Source organism: Fistularia commersonii, chromosome 29, assembly GCF_037954325.1.
Source record: "Fistularia commersonii isolate RoL2024-O1a breed Wild chromosome 29, RoL_Fcom_v1.0, whole genome shotgun sequence".
Classification (NCBI taxonomy): domain Eukaryota; kingdom Metazoa; phylum Chordata; class Actinopteri; order Syngnathiformes; family Fistulariidae; genus Fistularia; species Fistularia commersonii.
In genome coordinates this window covers 6612518-6630732 of record NC_141312.1, presented here as the reverse complement: position 1 = coordinate 6630732, position 18215 = coordinate 6612518, and the positions used below count along the sequence as shown (strand labels likewise).

Here is an 18215-nt window from a genome sequence, read left to right as displayed (position 1 = left end):
TTAGTGAATGAAGAAATGAATGAATGGAACGACAGCGTGCACTTAGGTACAAAAAAAAGAAAGTTTTATTATCATATTTACAGCCAGGATGTGAGAAATGTAACGAGAAATACACAAAAACTCAGCAACTACACACAGGAAGTAGAAAGATAAACGTCAGACGTAAAGCCGACAAATCCTCGGGACGATCGTATATCTGAAGCCCCCGCTATTTCATCCATAACATTGATACATGTTAGATAAGTGCCGAGCCGTTACTCTTGGAGGGATGTGTGTGTGTGTGTGTGTGTGTGTGTTTAGCCTCTGTCTTTGTGGGTTCCCATCGCTCTTCCTCGTCGTCAATTTTATCACAGGTTTTTAATCAAAATAAAATAAGTCTTTCGAGTTTTGCATGAAAAGCAAGGGTTTTTTTTTTAGACATCTACATCCAGAGCGGACGTTGAACAATGAAACGCTCAGAAAAACCAAACACGTCTGAAAAGCACAGCTGGGTGTTTATGATATTTCCTCATTCTGATTATTATTTGTTATTTTCTCAAACACCACACCCCCCAACTGTAAAAAGAAATGTTTTGATTTCTTTTCTTGATGTCACCAGTGTATGGCAGCCCCACCTCCCCCTTTATTTTCATTCTGTCATTTCTATGGTTTTGAAAAAAACAGAAATTAACCACAAAAAAGGAAACTAAATAGCAGTTAGGCAAAACAAAATTTACTTCAACTAAAAGAAATTACCTAAAGAGTAAAAAAAAAAAAAAAAAAAACACAGTTCCAGAAATGGAACAACTGAAAAAATGGGCTCCTAAACAATCTGATACTGTATTGATTTTTTCTATTTTCCCTCATATTGCCCAGACAAATGTAATCCATCCGCCGGCCACGTCACAGGCCCGCGTGTCTGACAACAACCACAACAACAACCACGACAAAAATAAAGAAGAGGTTTTGTTCTGCTGGGAATCCGTTGTCACGGTCAGCTGCATATTCTAAGAAATCAAATTATACACCGGGGGTCCGAGCATAACGCCTGCGGGATACAGGTGCTTCAACTCCGACCCCAAGTTCAATATTCAAACCCGTCAACCTCCAGATAGATCTCATACATTTAGGCGGAGTATTTCTTTTGGTGTTTGCGGGTCACTGCCATGGTTCACACGCAAACACACACACACACACACACACACACACACACCCACACATGGGCAAACCCGACGACACAACACTCAAACCGTAAGTAAATGCCACGGTCAACGTAAATGCAAACATTATTGGGAAAAGGGATGTGAGACCTGGGGGGGGGGAACAGACCAGAATTTGGTGAATGTACGCCACGGCTCAGTCCTGAGATGAAGAGCGCTGGCTGCCGGCGTTATTCAAGGTTTTGTTTTAACACAGTTAAGGACTTGCAAGTTGTATGTGTGTGTATGTGTATATGTGTCAACTCGGGGCCCCTCAATGTTGCCTCTTGGATAGGAACCTACACACACACACAGACACATATACACACAATAAAACATACACATATAAATTCTGGTGATCCATACAGATTTGAAATTACATTAAAATACTGCATAAGTAAAATAAATATATATGTTGGTGTAATTAACCAGTACCTACCGTTCCCAGTGTTTGTGGTTGAGTCCAGTGAAATCTTCAAGTTTTGCAATTTCCTTGAGGTACTGGGCCAGTTTGTACAGCTCCCTGTCTTTTTCCCGATTGAAATGTGCCTTCATGAAAGGTCGGATCTGGCGTAAGGACAAACGGGTAAACGTCATGCTGAGAGGGAAAAACAGACGAAAAAGGGGTAAATGATACCACAGGCGGTCCCACCTTCAGTCCGTTCTGTGGATTCATGAGAAAGTTTCGTCCGATGTCGTCAAACATGATGGTGTTTTTCCGACTGTAGAACTCTTCGTATTTACCCCAGATCACGCCCAGGGGCTTTACCTGAAAGTACAACCAGATAAGACCAATCGGTTTCAGCCAAAAATGGTCTCGCACATACATTTGACTGTTTCAGGGTCTCCCAGAGAGTCACAACGTCATCGCAGGTGCGAAAACCTCGCTTAGGCTGGAACATGCTCGCAAAGTAACCCAAATAACGCAGCTGGAACAGAAGACTGTCAACTGCACTTCCTGTCAGTAAGCGCCTACCGAGTTTCGTCCTAACCGTAAAGCAGGTCAGTTGCTTTTTTTTTCTTTTTAAATGACAATAAAACCAGTGTAAAGCATAGCACTACTCATACTATCCTTTAACTGTGTTAATCCTTGATACGAAAACGTAAACTTCATGCACTATGGATTTTGCTTGCAAATGAAACACCAGGAAGTGAAATGCCAATTTTATTCTTTGGGCTGTGATGAAACTAATCATTCCTTATTAAAAAATCTATCAATAACTGTCCTCTCTGATTCAGTTGGTTGCACATTTGAAAATGCAAGACGCCTGTCTAACAAGTCTTTGTCTGAGTGGTTCTCCTCACCTCCACGACCCCTCTCTTTGGGGTGTGCACTGTAATCATGGCCGCACTGTCCAGCATGAACGTTATCTTGTAGTTGGGGTTGTCCGTCACGCCCAGTTCCTATATGCACACACACACACGAACACACACACACACATGAAGCACGTGTCCTCTGAGTACTCTCAGTTACATTCATTACCGCTGCCACCTCTTGGCAAAACATGGTAGGGCATGGTTTGATCGTCATGACAACAGATGATTGTGGTTTGTGAGAGACAACTTAAAAAAAACAAACAAAAAAAAAAACCACCAATCCATAGTTACCTTCATTTTGGCGTCGATCCACTTCATACTCGTAGCAGCTGAAGAGAAATGCAGATGCGTGAAACAACCAATCAGGGCTCATTTTCATTTGAAAATTTGCTTCCCCTCTGTCAGTTATCTTTACTCTGTGAACATGAGGGTACCGGAGGGAGGAGCAAAGAAATTAAAATACATACACCAGATGACGATGTCATAGTCTGCGTAGGCTGATGTCAAGAACTCGTGAAGGTAAGGCCTCATCAACTCCTGACCAGTTTCTGCACAGGACTTATGATCTGCAAGACACACAGGAAGCACCGTTCGGGTTTGTTTTTTCTCAAATGCAATGACCGTGGAGATCTCCATTGCAGGAACCCACCGAACAGCGTGTAGTCCACATCCAGCACCAGGAGCCTCTTCCCTTCCCTCGGAGGGTTGAGCTCTTCCACCTTGTAGTCCTTCACCCTGCGGGCTATCTTAGCCAGGTTCTCCTCTCTGGAACAACGGAGCAACCACATTTCTTTAAGACGAACATATTTACGTTACTTTTCCACTTCTCTGCAGGGGGGGAGGGGGCAGACGCCTGCCTACCTGTTCTCCACTTCGATGACCTCCTCCTCTATGTCAAAATCGTTGACCACATCATCGTTCTCCGGCGGAGGCGCTAAAACATCTTCCTTCACAAAGCAAACACAAGAAGCCTTCTCAAGAGATCACCTGTTTTTTTTTCATGGCTAATTTCAGGTAACTTCCATATTTAATTATGGAATATTAGGTTGAGCAGGTTTAATTTAGGTCATTTTCCTTTAATTCTGAACTAACTTTCAAGTCATTTATGCAAAATTGTCCAACGTGTTATATTGTGGTGTGTGTTTTTTATTAAATGTTACATTCAAATTGATGAATTTACAGAACGACGCCGGTTTTCCCTTTTTATATTTTTGTTTGTTCGAGTGCGCTGTATGTGCAGCAATGAGCTAACACCAGAAAGTGAGAATGTATCAGAATACTAAGGCTGTTACTTGCATTATAGCATTATATGCATTTTACAACAATGGCAGCCTATGAGCAAAACGTTTTTTTTTTTTACAGTTATAAGCTAAGGTATACTGTATGTTGAGAGATTTCATCATCATTTTTATGTAGCAACAAATATTGATCAAATAGTACATAACGTCTTGGATCTCTTTTAAAGAGTGCGACCAAGAACTGCTCTACATGAAAAGTGTCATGAGACATCTGGGTTGGTATCTAACGCCACGTAAATAAAATCTGACTTGACAAAACATGTGAAATGCAACACATAAAAAAACGAAGGTTATTATTGTGGGTGTAGTTTCCTTTTTTGGTGGGTTTTCCAACGGGGCCTACCAAGCTCTCTTCCCTGGTGCCCATCATCATGATCTTTGTGTTGGGCTTCAGCTTCAGAGAGCCCAGTTTCACCTCATCCTCTGCAGGTTTTCCTGAGGGCAGACGGGAGAGGGATGGACATAGTGAGAAGCGTTTCAACCCGAGTTCGAAGTGATGCATGTTAATGCTGTGAGACGATATTACACGTCAAAGGAACCCCCCCACCCCCCATTACCTTTGACCTTGAGCCCCAGCAGTTTCTGTCTCTCCGGGAGAACCCCGGTCAGGGTCTTAATGGACTGCTTGAGATCCATCACCGTGTCCTCCTCGGAAAGGGAGCTGATGGAGTACTCCTGGCCTCCCCACTTTATGATCACAGACACCGACATGGCTCACACACATGCACGCTCCTGAGAACCTCCAGGGGCCCAAAACATAGGACACCTTAAGGAGATAGGAAAGGAGGAGAGGAGAGGTGTCAAGGGAGGGTGGAGGGCTGGAACAGGGTGCAGCCTCGGCACACGGATGATCGTGAAGCAGACACACACACAGTCGAGGGTGTGATCTCAGGGCCGAACATTGACAGTCCCTTGCTGTTGATATTTTTAGCCAAAGGTGGCTAACACTAACTAGCTCGCCGCAAGCTAGCTGACTGCGGCTACACGCCCGGCTTACCGTGCCCGACGGATCGCGCTTTTCTGGCGCAACGATCGGCGCGGACTCTGCGAGACCCCGTTGAAGAAAAAGTTGAATGGAAGAACGGGTGAATGAATGGATGAATGAGTGAATGAATGAATGAAGTTCGCCGTCCCGTTCCATTCACCGAGAGGAGCGCAGTCACTTCTTCCTGGCGTGCCGGAACCGCGCCGGTAGTGACGCAGGAACAAAGCGTCGTTACTGTAGTAACAACTTCTCGTCGACATGTAACTACACGCTTTTATCGCGACACTCGGATCACGTGACACACACCGGCGTATTCCCCTTTCTAATCGATACTAACACGACATATTGTTCAGAAATAATATTTATAATAGTATCTTTATTCCTTGAGATTGTTGAAAATTAATAATCATAGTAACTAGATTAATATAATGAAAACATGAATAGGGTTATATTTGGAATTTGTCACAGGTGACGTTTTTAAGTACAAGAAACAGCGGTTTTTGAGGCTGCCCGTGCAAACTGCTACATGATTCTGTTTAAGGGGACAGGCATCGTACACGACTTAAATAACGAATGTATGACAGATCGGATCTCGATTGAAACTCAAAGGTTACACTTGAGAAAACGAAAACGGGGTCGGGTCCTCGTGTGTCTGTTTGTTTATCTTATCTGTGCATATCGATTTGACGCTTCTGCATAAAGCGTTGATGAGATGAGAGTACCGTTAATCGACAAGAGGTCCCTTTACAAATAAATGACTGTGATTTAGCTCCTTTTGTTATTTTTTTTCCATCATTTCAGTTGAGTTCTTCGGTCGCGTCTTCGCCCCCAACCTGATCCGGTGTCACACTGTGACCAAACTTAGAAATACTCGAAGGAACGGGTTCGTCTGCGCATGTGCAAAACATCCTCCGGGTCTCCGGGTAATGGCTACTTGGCGAGATGAACGTATCGGCCGCATCCTTTGATTGTGAGACGCTCGCATCGGGAGGACCGTTAACTCTGGCCGTGCAGAGTTAAAATGGTCGATATCCGACCCGAAAAGGCATCCCGACACTGTTGCACATATAGCAAACAGCGTGTCTCGAATGTAAGTTATTGATTTGTTTTTTTTTCCCTCCCCCTTCACTTGTCGTTTAGCGTCATGAACGTCAGTGTTGACTAGCCTGCTTGTTAGCTAGGCTAGGCTAAGTCTGCCGAGGCTCTCGGCTAGCGGCACAGTTTGTGCTAGCACAAAATTTAAAGTGGTTTAAGAAACGCGTTTATCATCGTTTATGCTGAATGCTAGGGCATCAATGTTTGTAGCCAGATTAAATTATCTTGGTCGCTTATATTGTTGTTTTTCGGTTGCGCGACTGTTGACAGTGGCTAACTTGGAGCTATGCTAGGTGACAGCGTTAGCTTAATTTGTTGGCGCTGTGCCTGATGCCTGCTCTATGCGGCTCATCATCTTTACACAGTGCGGTCATGGTCATAGTAAGTTATTGATTTTTTTTCTTTACTGCGGTTGTTCTAGAAAAAGAAAGGGGCATTTCTTGTCGCTTGTGCTTAAAGTTATCGAATTGGTTATCTATACAACCAGAGTGTTGCGGTCTTTTTGCGTCGCATCGGAGGTATAGGTTTTTTTTTCCTCCCGTCGAGACAGTGGGGTTACTAGAGTTCATTACGTGCCATGATCGTTGCAAGTGTTCACTCACCCATAACTATTGTGTTACTAATTGTATAAATACATCAATCTCGGTTAAGCTTGCCATAACCGATGACTGTTAATGGAATATGTCGGGGGGAGGGGGCGTCGACAGCCCCATTATGTAAGGCCGGATTCTGCCAAGTGGTCCCAGGCTAGTCATCACCACGGTGGATTCACAGTCATCCGAGTTGACAGGACCTGGATCTGGCCTGCAGGGGAAATCATTCATTTATGATCACGTTGCCGTTTTCCACATTCAAAGTAGTTTTGGCCAGCCAGAAAGAATCTAAATGTTATGATTATTATTTATTTTATTGTCAGCGTGACACGTTTCATTTTGAAGAATGGATCGGGTTCCCTCACAATTGTATCCAGCCATGCTTGTTAACACTTGTAAATAAACTAAACATCAGTGTTGATAATGGTAATAGCTCAGGGCTTCGTCTGATTCAGTGTGAGTTGTATTTTTCATGCACTTTATATCTGTTTTCTGTTCGGACCGTGCCGCAGATATGGGTTGAGGGCTGCTGGTCTAAAGTGTCATGTCAAATATTGTCGTCTAACTGTGCTTTCATGCTGCCTGGCGCCCACTGGCCAGTGTGGGAAAAGATATCTCCAACTATGGGGTTCAATTTTTAAATGCATTTTAATCAGAAGTTGCACATCTTAATAGACTTAAACAGTGTTCTGTAAAACGGTAATCAGACTGTGAGAGTTGGATTGGATCCTTGGTTTCAATCAGTAGTTTGAAAACCTTACGGAGAACATTTGTCAACTTCCTCTTTTCCTCTGGGCTGCTCCCATCATAGCAACAGCAAATCATCTTCTTCCATCTAACCCCATTCTCTGTATCCTCTTGTCTCTTACCACCAATTAATTTCATGTCTTCTTTCACGACATTCATAAATCTCTGTACTTTTAACTTATAGACAGTGCAAGTTTGCTGTGTGGACATCTTGCTACATTTGACCTATCAGGGTCCTGTGGACATAAAATCCAACTACATGCTGACAAATTGTAGACATATGAGGGCTACCTGTTTGTCATTTTACTGAGATATTACCAGAAAAGTCGAAGAAAACTCTTGACATGATGTCCGAACAACTCTTGATGGTTTTGTGGCTAATTGCAAACTAATGTCCACTAAACAACTTGTCTCAAAAATAATTTAGTAGTGGGGGGGGGGGGGGTTCTATAGCAAGTGAGAATGGTACATACAAACTGTGGAAGGAAAGGATTGTCAAAATTTCAAATCAGTCTTCCCCTTTTAATATTCCCATAAGAGCCTGTGTGTCTACCAGAGTCCTGATTATCCCTTTTCTATATTCGTACTGGTTGTTTTTCATTATGAGTAATGACCCCATGACTGACCGTCAGGGAACGAGGTAGATAACACCATGACGTTGTAACATCTAGCAAACCCTGTTAGAGTTCTAACAAGTAGGTTAAAGGAAATCATGATTTAACAGAATCTGTGATGTATCAATCACAACCTGCGATGCAAATTTACAGTAATCCGAAGGTCCTACAAAACCCATGTTTACCAAATCTGCGGATAAACATGGAAAGTTTATCCAAATGAATTCAAGTAGTATGGCTCCATATATGTCAGTGTTGATCTGAGGGAAATAAAACATGAAGGAGGCTGGTTGTTTCCATCGAAATACCAACAGCTAGAGGATATTCACCTATCCTGTGCTCAGTTTTGATTAAATATGGGCATTCCGCTTTTGGTGGAAGTATGTTAAGATTAATATTTATGGATAAGCAGATGTTACAATTAAACCTAATTTGGTTATCTGATATTGATTTATGCCAGATTAGCTATTTTCCCAGGATTATGTTTCCTTGAATTGTGTGTGATGGGGCAGAGTGACACATGACACAGGTCAGCGGAAGAAGACCGTCAGCAGACCAAAGGATTTTTGTTTGGTGTTTTGTTTTTCTGACCGCCACACCCTGCAGGAACATGATACAGCAACTGCAGCTTTATCACAGCAATGTCTCAATAGTACATAATTGCAGCACTTTTTTCTCCTTAATCTGAACATATTTAAAGTTCTGTCATCCGTTTCTTTTTAAGTTTGGGGGACAAAAAGCCAAATCTATTAAAACCACACACCTGCCTTATGATGCAAAAAAATCTGCTTAATTTATGCTGCATCTCCATTGCAAACCACAGATGAATGAGAACATTTTGTCTGCATTATTAGTTTTAAATTCATTTTCTGGCTCATTCTCACTCAGCTCAGTCTCCTCCTTTTTTCCCTCAGCATTGTTACACCTGCTTTACTATCAACTTTCGCCCTTGTTACCAGTGTTCTTTCTGCTTTGCGTCCTATTACATTTCCTTTGTCCCTACTTACTCTGTCCTCATTCCTCTGTAGCAAACCCACTGGTAAGATCCCGTCGTAGAGATCAGTTCTGCCTGCCGATCAGAGGTTAAGCTGAGGCCATGGCAGTGAAGGATCGCGTGGAGGCGGTGCTCAACGTGGGTCTGCGTGTCCCCAGCATCATGCTGCTCGATGTTCTGTACCGCTGGGATGTCAGCTCCTTCTTCCAGAAGATCCAGCGTTCCAGCCTCTCCAACAACCCGCTGTTCCAGTACAAATACCTAGCCCTCTATCTGCACTACGTAGGTCAGTGCTGTTATCTCACATCCCCGCACTCACACACACACACCTCCTGATTAATTTTGCCAGATTTAAGGTAAAGTTGTTTTATATAGGTGTTCCAAGTATTTTGTCGGTATAATTATTATGCTATATAAGTACATCTACCACTCCTCGTGTTTGCAGTTGAGTCCACTGAAATCGTCAATCTGTGCCTCTTGTGAAGTTATGAGTCTGTTTATATAGCTCCCAGTCCACACATACAACGAGTCATTTTTATTGCCTGAGACCACAAAATAGCTATTTTCTGTGAGAGCATAACTTTGAAGGTCTTTGAAAATGCCATTATAATATAAATGTTTGATCTTTTTTTGGGGGTCTGTGAATCTTACAAAGCCACTTAGGGGACGTCCCAGAATGAACATTCAGAGCTGAAAATGAGTGCGAGGGCTCCTCTCCGAAGACTGCTCATTCACAAAAGAGAGTCCTCTGTTAACACAGTCTTAGCGAGACATTCATTTAGACCCACTGTAGCGGGGTGTTTTCGAAAGAGATTCGACGGGAACTCCGCAGCACAACAGCTCTAGAGATTCTGACATTTAAGCAAGTTTGGAGCCAGTCAGATGCATTGCGCTGGTGCCAATACTGACTGAAATACACTAACAACAGAGCAATGGTAAGGTTGACATTGCTGAGTTTTAATAGTCAGACTTTTATTTGTGTTTCTCTAAAGAAGAGAACAAGCACATTATTGAGTTTTTTTTTTCCCCTCTGTGTTTCTGGCTCCCTTTGTGCATGCCGTCAGACTTGGCTGCAGTTTGTTAATGAGCCAATAGGCTTGGTATGTGCTGATGAGCATGGAGGGGGGCTGGAGCGGAGGGCTGGGGAGTGTGTGTGAGAGGGAGAGTCCTCGCTGCTGAGCACTTTTTGGCCATGTTTTTTTTTTGATGGGCAACTGTTGCATTATAAGCCTATTGGCAGCAGTCATGGTTGGTCAGAAATAGCTCTCTGCCGTTACGTAAGCGAACATCTGTAACGCACATTCGATAAAACAATTTCATGAATCAGAATATGATATGCTCCGTAAACAGAAAACCGACGTTTTTACTTCGCTATGCTTTTCCAGCAATTTCATTTTTTGCGTGCATGTTTGTGTGTGACTACTTTGTAGGTTACATCCTGAGCCTGGTCCTCCTGACTCTGCCTCGTCAGCACCTGGTTAAACTGTACCTGTATGTGCTCACCGCTCTGTTGCTATTTGCTGGTCACCAAGTCTCGAGGTAAGCAAACCCAATTAGGAAAAAAACTTTGTCTTTTACTTGAACTCAAATTTTCTTCTCTTCATTGTGGCTTTTCACAAGTGTAGACTTTGGCTTCTATGTGCTGCAGCTTTGTGCTTTAAAAATACGTCATGGTAGATTTTCCAGTAAATTAACCATTCTGACTTCTCTCTGGCAGAGATTATGTCCGCAGTGAACTGGAGTCTGGCCATGAAGGACCTGTCTACCTGGAACCTCTCTCCATGAACAGATTCACCACAGCTCTCATCGGTAGGAACTTCATTCCAGCACATTATAAGCAAAGTCATAAATATCACATCTCAAGCATTTTCCTTTTAATTGACCAAACAGCATATGTAATAACCATGGAGACAAAAGCCACATTCATTTTTGTTACAGACCAACTGATTAAATGATTTGTTTGCACTGTGGTTGCAATGCCCTTTATAAGTCAGATGCCTTTCAAAGCAGAAACATCAGAAGGCAATGTTGTTGTTATACGATACACATGGAATGTGACGTAATGCTGTGTTCAACGCTACTTGTTAAGAGTTAATGATCCCTGATACCTGTTACTCATGACTTGGACTCACACTTCCAATGAAAGCGTGTACACGAACCTAATTTTATGTATGCTAAGGACACTGACAACATTTAATAATGCATGTGTGTATTTGCGTTGCGCATCTCTTTCAGGCCAGCTGGTGGTGTGCACACTGTGTTCCTGTGTGATGCAGACCAAGAGAATTTGGCTTTTCTCCGCTCACCTCCTTCCTCTTGTGGCCAGACTCTGCCTGGTCCCACTGGAGACTATTGTTTTCATCAATAAATTCTCCATGATTTTCACGGGCCTGGAGGTCATTTACTTCCTGGCCTCCAACTTACTGGTACCATACAACCTGGCAAAGACAGCCTACAGGGAACTGGCTCAGGTAATACAGCATTTTAAGACTAAGAAATTTTGAAGACCAAGAAGCATTATCCCTAAAGTACGTTTTTCACTCATAATGTTGATGTTTTTTTCTCCTCGGTCTCTTTTCCTCCAAGGTGGTGGAAGTGTATGGGCTGCTAGCTTTGGGTATGTCTCTGTGGAACCAGCTGGTCCTCCCTGTCCTCTTCATGTGCTTCTGGCTGCTGCTATTCGCTCTGCAGATCTACTCCTATTTTAGCACCCGGGATCAGCCTACCTCAAGAGAGAGGCTCCTTTTCCTCTTTCTTACCAGGTAAAACTACAGCTCAATCTTGGTTCAGGAACGGAATGTCGTAAGAGCATTGTTTCCTATCCCTTTTATTGCAGTTACATAACAGCAGCATGGCTGACATAGCAGATTTCTTCCATTATTGAATCTCTCTGCAAATTATGTAAGATGACAGAAAGTATCATTGATGGGTTATAATCACCTTTGCATTGTATTTGAAGCAACAACAGGCGGTAATATTCGTCTTTTTTACTCATGGTGTAATCAACCCAATAGCGTTTCCGTGCACAATAATTAAGCCAAAGCTGATGATATACAGAAGCTACGGGGGGGGACAAAGCAGGACAGTCATAGTTTCCTGCCAAGTATCTCCTCAGGAGAAATCCCACTGATCATTAGCTTATAGAACCCCACTGGTGGGGAAAGGAAGGAACCAGAATTGATTGTCTAGTGAATTTCAATATTTTCATCCGTCCATTAAGTGCATTGGCAAATGTTGAATTGCATCAGTATGCCATGCCATGCATAGTTGCCTGAGGGAGGTAGAGGGAGAGAGAGCAGACATGTACTTACAAAAGCACAACACTGCTATTTTGTAGAAAAAAACTTTTATTTGTAGTTTGCCATCACAAACAAATCGATGCCCCTGTCCTTCATCCCCTATTTGATGCATGTTTGTCTCCGACCTTTTCAGTTGTTTTAAATCTTGTAATATACATCGAGCAAATGTTGAATATGCTATGCTTTGGTGAGCTCGATGGTCTACAGACTTTTAAACATCTTGGAAAAAATCAGTTTGATGTGCTTTATATAAAATTACATGCTGCAGGTTTCCTTCACGGTCATTAGAATTAACGACTTGAGCAGCTTTCTGTTTTTACGGCGTACCGCTTTGCCTTTTTAACTCTCTTTCACTCTTGTCTCTCTGTTTCAAGTATTGCAGAATGTTGCAGTACGCCGTACTCCCTGCTCGGTCTGGTTTTCACGGTCTCCTTCATTGCCTTGGGAGTTCTTACCCTCTGCAAGTTCTACCTGCAAGGCTACCGAGCCTTCATGAATGACAACACAATGCACAGGTCAGTAAGTGTATGGGTGGTGCGTTTTTTTTGTTGTTGTTTGTTTGTTTGTTTTTTGTGTACTTGTAGTCACTTGGAGTGTTTCCTCCCAATTTGCGCAGGGGCATGACCGAGGGTATCACCCTGCTAATCCTCGCTGTCCAGACTGGTCTCATCGAGCTCCAGGTCATACATCGAGCCTTCCTCCTCTCCATCATCCTCTTCATCGTCGTTGCATCCATCTTGCAGTCCATGCTGGAAATTGCAGACCCTATCGTTCTGGCCCTCGGTGCATCCAGAGACAAGTAAGCTACGCTGAAAAATTTTGTCGTTTTGATAAATGTTTTTTCTCTTCACTGGTCTGTTCCTAAATATCCAATAATATTTTTCTGAAGAGAATCATGTCCTTGCTTTTGAGCATCTCGTCTCTGTAATTCAGCACAGTGAGAGCACGTTACCTAACAAAATATTTTAAGAAATAAACTAGTTGATGTATTTGTGTCTGCAATCTGCTCAAAATTTTGGCATCATCCTCAAACATAACAGTGGTGCTTGTTGCATTTAGGCAGAATTCCAACGCTGCTCAGGATACCGTTTACAGTTTTGTCTGTTTCTCCCCCATCTGTCACCATCCTAGAAGTCTGTGGAAGCACTTCCGAGCTGTGTCTCTGTGCCTGTTCCTGCTCATCTTTCCAGCCTACATGGCGTACATGATCTGTCAGTTCTTCCACATGGACTTCTGGCTTCTCATCATTATCTCCTCCTCCATTCTCACTTCTCTGCAGGTAACACAGACACAGCCCAGACCTTCCACATGCACACACACATACACACACACACACACACACACATACATGGAATCTAAGAAGGCTTAAATAATCACAATGAAATAAGTTTTGTTTGAGTGTCACTTTTAAAACATAGTATAGATCAGTGTGGGTTTAAAAACATCTTTCACTGGTAATTATCCAGTATTTGTCTGCACCATGGGTCCTACAGTGACAACATACTGCAGTAATGACAATACAGTCGACCCCTGACTTTTACTTTTACTCCTGGAGCTGATCTTTTTTCCACAAAAGTTTCATCAGGTTATAAATATGCACCTGCAAAGCATTACAGAACCGTATTATGTAAACATGATGTACATAAATATTGCACCTCACAATTAAAATGGTGTCCCATAAGGTGTGAAATGTTATTTCTTGAAATTAATAATTGAATTTAACAACGTCTACACAGACTGATGTGTTTCTCTGATGCCTCCAGGTCCTCGGCACTCTGCTTATATATGTCCTCTTCATGGTGGAGGAGTTCCGTAAAGCTCCTGTCGAGAACATGGATGAAGTGATCTACTGCGTCAATGGGACCTACAGATTGCTCGAGTTCCTGGTAAGTGATGCGTGCACACTTGCACACACGCACAACCCACACAGATACACGAAAACTTGGTAAAATTATTGGAAGCAGGGACAGTTTAAGTCTCAGTACCCATACAGAGCTGAAACTGAAAGAAGCTCATACGTTCTGGCCATAGGTGAATCTTCTAAAATTCACGCTGTCGTTTTACCAAATGTTGAAGTGTGACTATTGTATGATAAGAATACCGTTCATGCGTGTCTAACAATGCACCATCGTGCTTCTCACTGTGAAAGAAAACATCCGGAACCCTAGTTGTTCCCTTTTTTTGCAGAAAAGGGATTTCCTAGTCCATTATTTAATTCAGTCCAATTGTTATCCTAATGATGGATGACGAACGGATATTGATTAGAAGAAGCTTCAGCATGTTGTTGCAACCCCTGCAACGGATGACTTTCGCTTCTTGCTCCTTTGAACTGATCATTGATCATCTGCTCTCTTGGTCATTTATTTACCTTTGCGCTCTCAGAGACCCACCGGACCTCTGACCTCTTTTGCAATGTCTGATCAAAATTTAATCTTCGCAGAGCCACGCAGGTGCTAGTGCTACCCGTGCCGGGTTGCGCAATAACAGAACACCGGCTCAGCCTGGTCTGAATTGACCGTATAAATCTGAGCCTGTGCAAGTCTTAGGATTATTGGTCCTATGCACAGGGGTAGAGACCCCAACTGTGCAGATCAGCAGTTTCTCCAGCTCAGATGGCTATGTTTAAAGCTGATATAAATTTAGCCTTGAATTTGATTAAGTTTGTAAACTACATGCTCAATGAAGAACACGCTGGCCTCGCTTAACTGCTGAGCGGACACCTTGCACTGCCCTTCCTTGCCAAGATAGTACTAACTTCATAATGCGAACATTGCAGTTACAGGAGCTACTGCAGTCATTTTGTTCCCCTTTCACCCCTATCTATTGCTCTCTGCCAGTGTTTTTTTTCACTTCTATCCGTCACTTCTGTTCATGAACAGCCCTCATTTTCACACCTGCGCTCAGTAAAGGTCCGCGGTAACTTACCGTGGAGCGGTAACTTACCGTGGAACGGTAACGTCAACTCTGAGCACAGCAACTCTGTGGTTTGAGTTGCCAAGAGCAGCACATCTGCAAAAATGTTCTCACTTTATGAAAACAAAGGCAAGGGCTGTTTCACGGTCGACAGCGTGTGAGGAACTTAAGTTAGCTTGAAGAAGAGGGTTGACTTGCGGATTGCTTGTTCCACTTCCATGCCCCCCAGCTTCTTCCTTTTATTTATTCTGTCTGTAGGTCGCAGTGTGCGTGGTGTGTTACGGTGTATCGGAGACAGTGTTTGGGGAGTGGAGTGTGATGGGCAGCACCATCATCCTGGTCCACTCGTACTATAACGTCTGGCTGAGAGCCCAGCTCGGCTGGCAGAGCTTTCTGCTTAGGAGAGACGCAGTAAACAAGATCAAAAGCCTCCCCACGGCAACCAGCACGCAGCTGGAGCAATACAACGACATCTGTGCTATCTGCTACCAGGTAAGAGTCTGAATTGATGTGTCTAAGTTCATTTAATTCATGTGTTTTGCGAATGAATCCGATGATTAATTGTCTGTTTCCCTTCCAGGACATGAACAGTGCTGTCATCACTCCGTGCAGCCATTTCTTCCACGCTGGCTGTCTGAAGAAATGGCTTTATGTCCAGGAGACGTGCCCTCTCTGTCACTCGCAGCTCAAGAGCCAAACACCAGCCAGCGCCGTCCCCACACAGGACGCCCCTGCGGCCAATCAGAGCCCGACAGGACAGGCAGACAACACAGCAAGCAAAAAGCAGGACGATGGCACTCTTCCAGACAATGGGGAGCGGGAAACGGGAGAGGAGCGAGGCGATGCTGGAGCATCAGCCGAAGGAGACTCCTCTGCCTCCTTCAGCGCGGACGGTCCTTCACCCATCCAAGTCACGGCGCCATCATTTCCCTCTTCCCCTCCCACGGTCACAACCAAGTCTATGCAGCACCAATCACCTCCTGATCCAGGTTCTTCATCTCAAAAATTGGACACGCCACCCTCTTCTCCATCTCCCTCCACCTCCCCCCATTCACCCTCCTAGCTACGCGCTCAGGAAGAGATGACACTTGGCGAGCGGAAAACCCCGGATCGACCCAGGTGTCCGGCCCAGAGTGTTGGGAGTCATCTACACCTACAGGCCGGCCGTCACAGCCGGACCCGCCCACTTCTTCATCTCCAAACAGCCTCTGAGCCACTTTGTAACACACATCGAACACACGCACACAGATAAAAACACACTTTTTCAACTCCCGTCTGCTAACGTTCCGCCTGCGTTCTGGTTGACCTCCTCTCCCATCATGTCAGGAATCCCTCCACAGCACCTTCCAATCCCTTTTTTGAGGGGGGGGGGCAACCCAGCAAATTAATATATAATCAATTTATCTATGACTCATCGCCATCCAAACTGCCGACTCACCTTTTTACGGAATCATTTTTGAGAACGTCGGTCGAAAATACTTTTCCTTGATGACTCACGGCAGGTATGATCTCATCACGGCTGGTTAAACTAAACTTAAAAAAAGGAGCGACGCCCACGTCGAGCAGAAGAAGTGCAACGTTCTGAGCGAAGGGGATATCGTCAATCTTAATGTAAAGCTCCTGTTTTACATGGATTTTTTTTCCGGAAGTGTTTTTTTTTCCCCCCCTGCCTGTTTTCCTTCATGCAACCTCGCTTGTCCCGGGGTTCCCCTGCGTTTACCAATGCCACGATTGATCGAGGAAGGAGGTTTCAGCTGTTCCACGCACCGTTAGAGACCACCCCATCAGTCATAGTTGCATTTCAAGCTGTGACAAAAGTCTTGACATTTCACAAAGTCCAAGCGGACCTTGTGCCGGCTTCCCCCCCCCGCCGGGCTCTCGTACTGAACATTGCTCTCGGAGGCCATCGCGTGATCAAAAGCCTGGTGCTAAACAGGGGATCTGCAAGGAGGGGCCGGGTTTAAATGTTGACGTGTACAAAAAAAAAAAAAAAAAAAAAAAAAAAAATCAGTTGGTTCACGCGACACAACACGCAAAAACATTTTTCATGTCGTCCAGCTTTGTTTATAATCCAGAATCAAACTTGTTTGGCTGGTCCCAGCAACAGCAGTTCTGCTCCTCATCGCCAAAAGTTTTCTATTACTCTTTAATGTTATTTTTTTAAAGGTAATTTTTACATGACCGCTTTATCGGAACGTGTACGGTGACGGGTGGACTGGATGCCGCGGAGGGAGAAGGAGCGAGCGGTGGAGTCACAATTTGCATTTGAACGGTGGCGAGGAGCGCAGCCAGCTACACCAGAGCTCAGCCCGTTCACAAATGCCCAACCCTTCCCTTGGCTGCTCACCCGCCTCACTCCATCAAATGAAACGGCCCGCAGGTTTTATCCAAGTGACGGGAAACAGGCCCCCCCCGTTTCCCTCAGCATGCTAGTGCATACAGAATCACGTATTCTCCCATCGTTGGGGGGGGCTGTCTGTTTGTGCGCGTGTGTGTGTGTGTGTGTGCGCGCGTGTGTGTGTGTATGCGTACGCGAAAGACTTTGAGAACGTGGTGATGCCGAGACTTGATGCACGCTTATCTGTCCGCTTGCATGTTTGTTTCCAGTTACCATCGCGTCGATTTGTTTATCCCCACTGTTCTCCACACTTGGGACCGGTGTTTATCTGCCATTTTATTCAGGGGTGGGGGTCGGGAGGGATTTTTTTTTTGTTTTTGTTTTTTTTTTTTTTTTTTAGGAGGGACAGATTGGGGGTTTGGGGGGGGGGGGCAGGGTTGCATTTGCACTAATGTCATTTATACTAGCGATGCTCCAAAGCTGTTTTTTGTAGCCGTCAGCAACCAAATACCCTCCAATGTATTTGTGTACGAGGAAACAGCCCATCCCGTCGGTGTGTAATGTATATAAATGTTGCTCCCTGTGGCGTCTATATTAAGCCAGAAGGATGTTGATAAATAGACGAGGTCAGCGCTGGATTTCTCCGGAGCTTCCCTGCGGCCGGGCCTTCGCCATTATTTTACATACACATCATACGCCGCGGAGCTCTGGGAAGGCCGAGCGGCCTGAGCCGCGATACCAGCCAGTGTTGCTGCTTCCCCCGGGCCCACATGACGCGTCCCCTCGCTGGCGTGATCACTCCAGTGCCCTCTACTGTTAGGAGTGGGACCAGCACGACGCAGAC

General features: G+C 44.3%; 2 protein-coding genes across 3 annotated transcripts; one reads left to right on the top strand and one right to left on the bottom strand.

The window, feature by feature from the left end:
* Positions 1-47: 47 nt before the first annotated feature.
* ublcp1 (ubiquitin-like domain containing CTD phosphatase 1) lies at positions 48-5626 on the bottom strand. Of its 2 annotated transcripts, none has more exons than XM_086177303.1 (11): positions 4791-4931; positions 4351-4559; positions 4137-4228; positions 3357-3442; positions 3145-3260; positions 2963-3061; positions 2787-2824; positions 2484-2582; positions 1831-1947; positions 1618-1745; positions 48-1477 (listed from the first exon to the last, which is right to left on the bottom strand). In XM_086177303.1, exons 2-11 carry the CDS (start codon positions 4502-4504, stop codon positions 1453-1455), a joined length of 954 nt encoding a protein of 317 aa, XP_086033429.1. In that variant the 5' UTR covers positions 4505-4559; positions 4791-4931; the 3' UTR covers positions 48-1452. The 2 variants fall into 2 exon arrangements, with proteins under 2 accessions (XP_086033429.1, XP_086033430.1); XM_086177304.1 differs by lacking the exon at positions 4791-4931 and adding an exon at positions 5501-5626 and having other exon boundaries at positions 1294-1477.
* Positions 5627-5690: 64 nt separating this feature from the next.
* Positions 5691-17045, top strand: LOC147216848 (RING finger protein 145-like). The gene is made up of 12 exons (XM_086177114.1): positions 5691-5868; positions 8856-9107; positions 10252-10360; positions 10539-10630; positions 11057-11292; positions 11408-11583; positions 12495-12635; positions 12737-12919; positions 13252-13399; positions 13884-14006; positions 15292-15525; positions 15614-17045. Exons 2-12 carry the CDS (start codon positions 8924-8926, stop codon positions 16094-16096), a joined length of 2109 nt encoding a protein of 702 aa, XP_086033240.1. The 5' UTR covers positions 5691-5868; positions 8856-8923; the 3' UTR covers positions 16097-17045.
* Positions 17046-18215: the final 1170 nt, after the last annotated feature.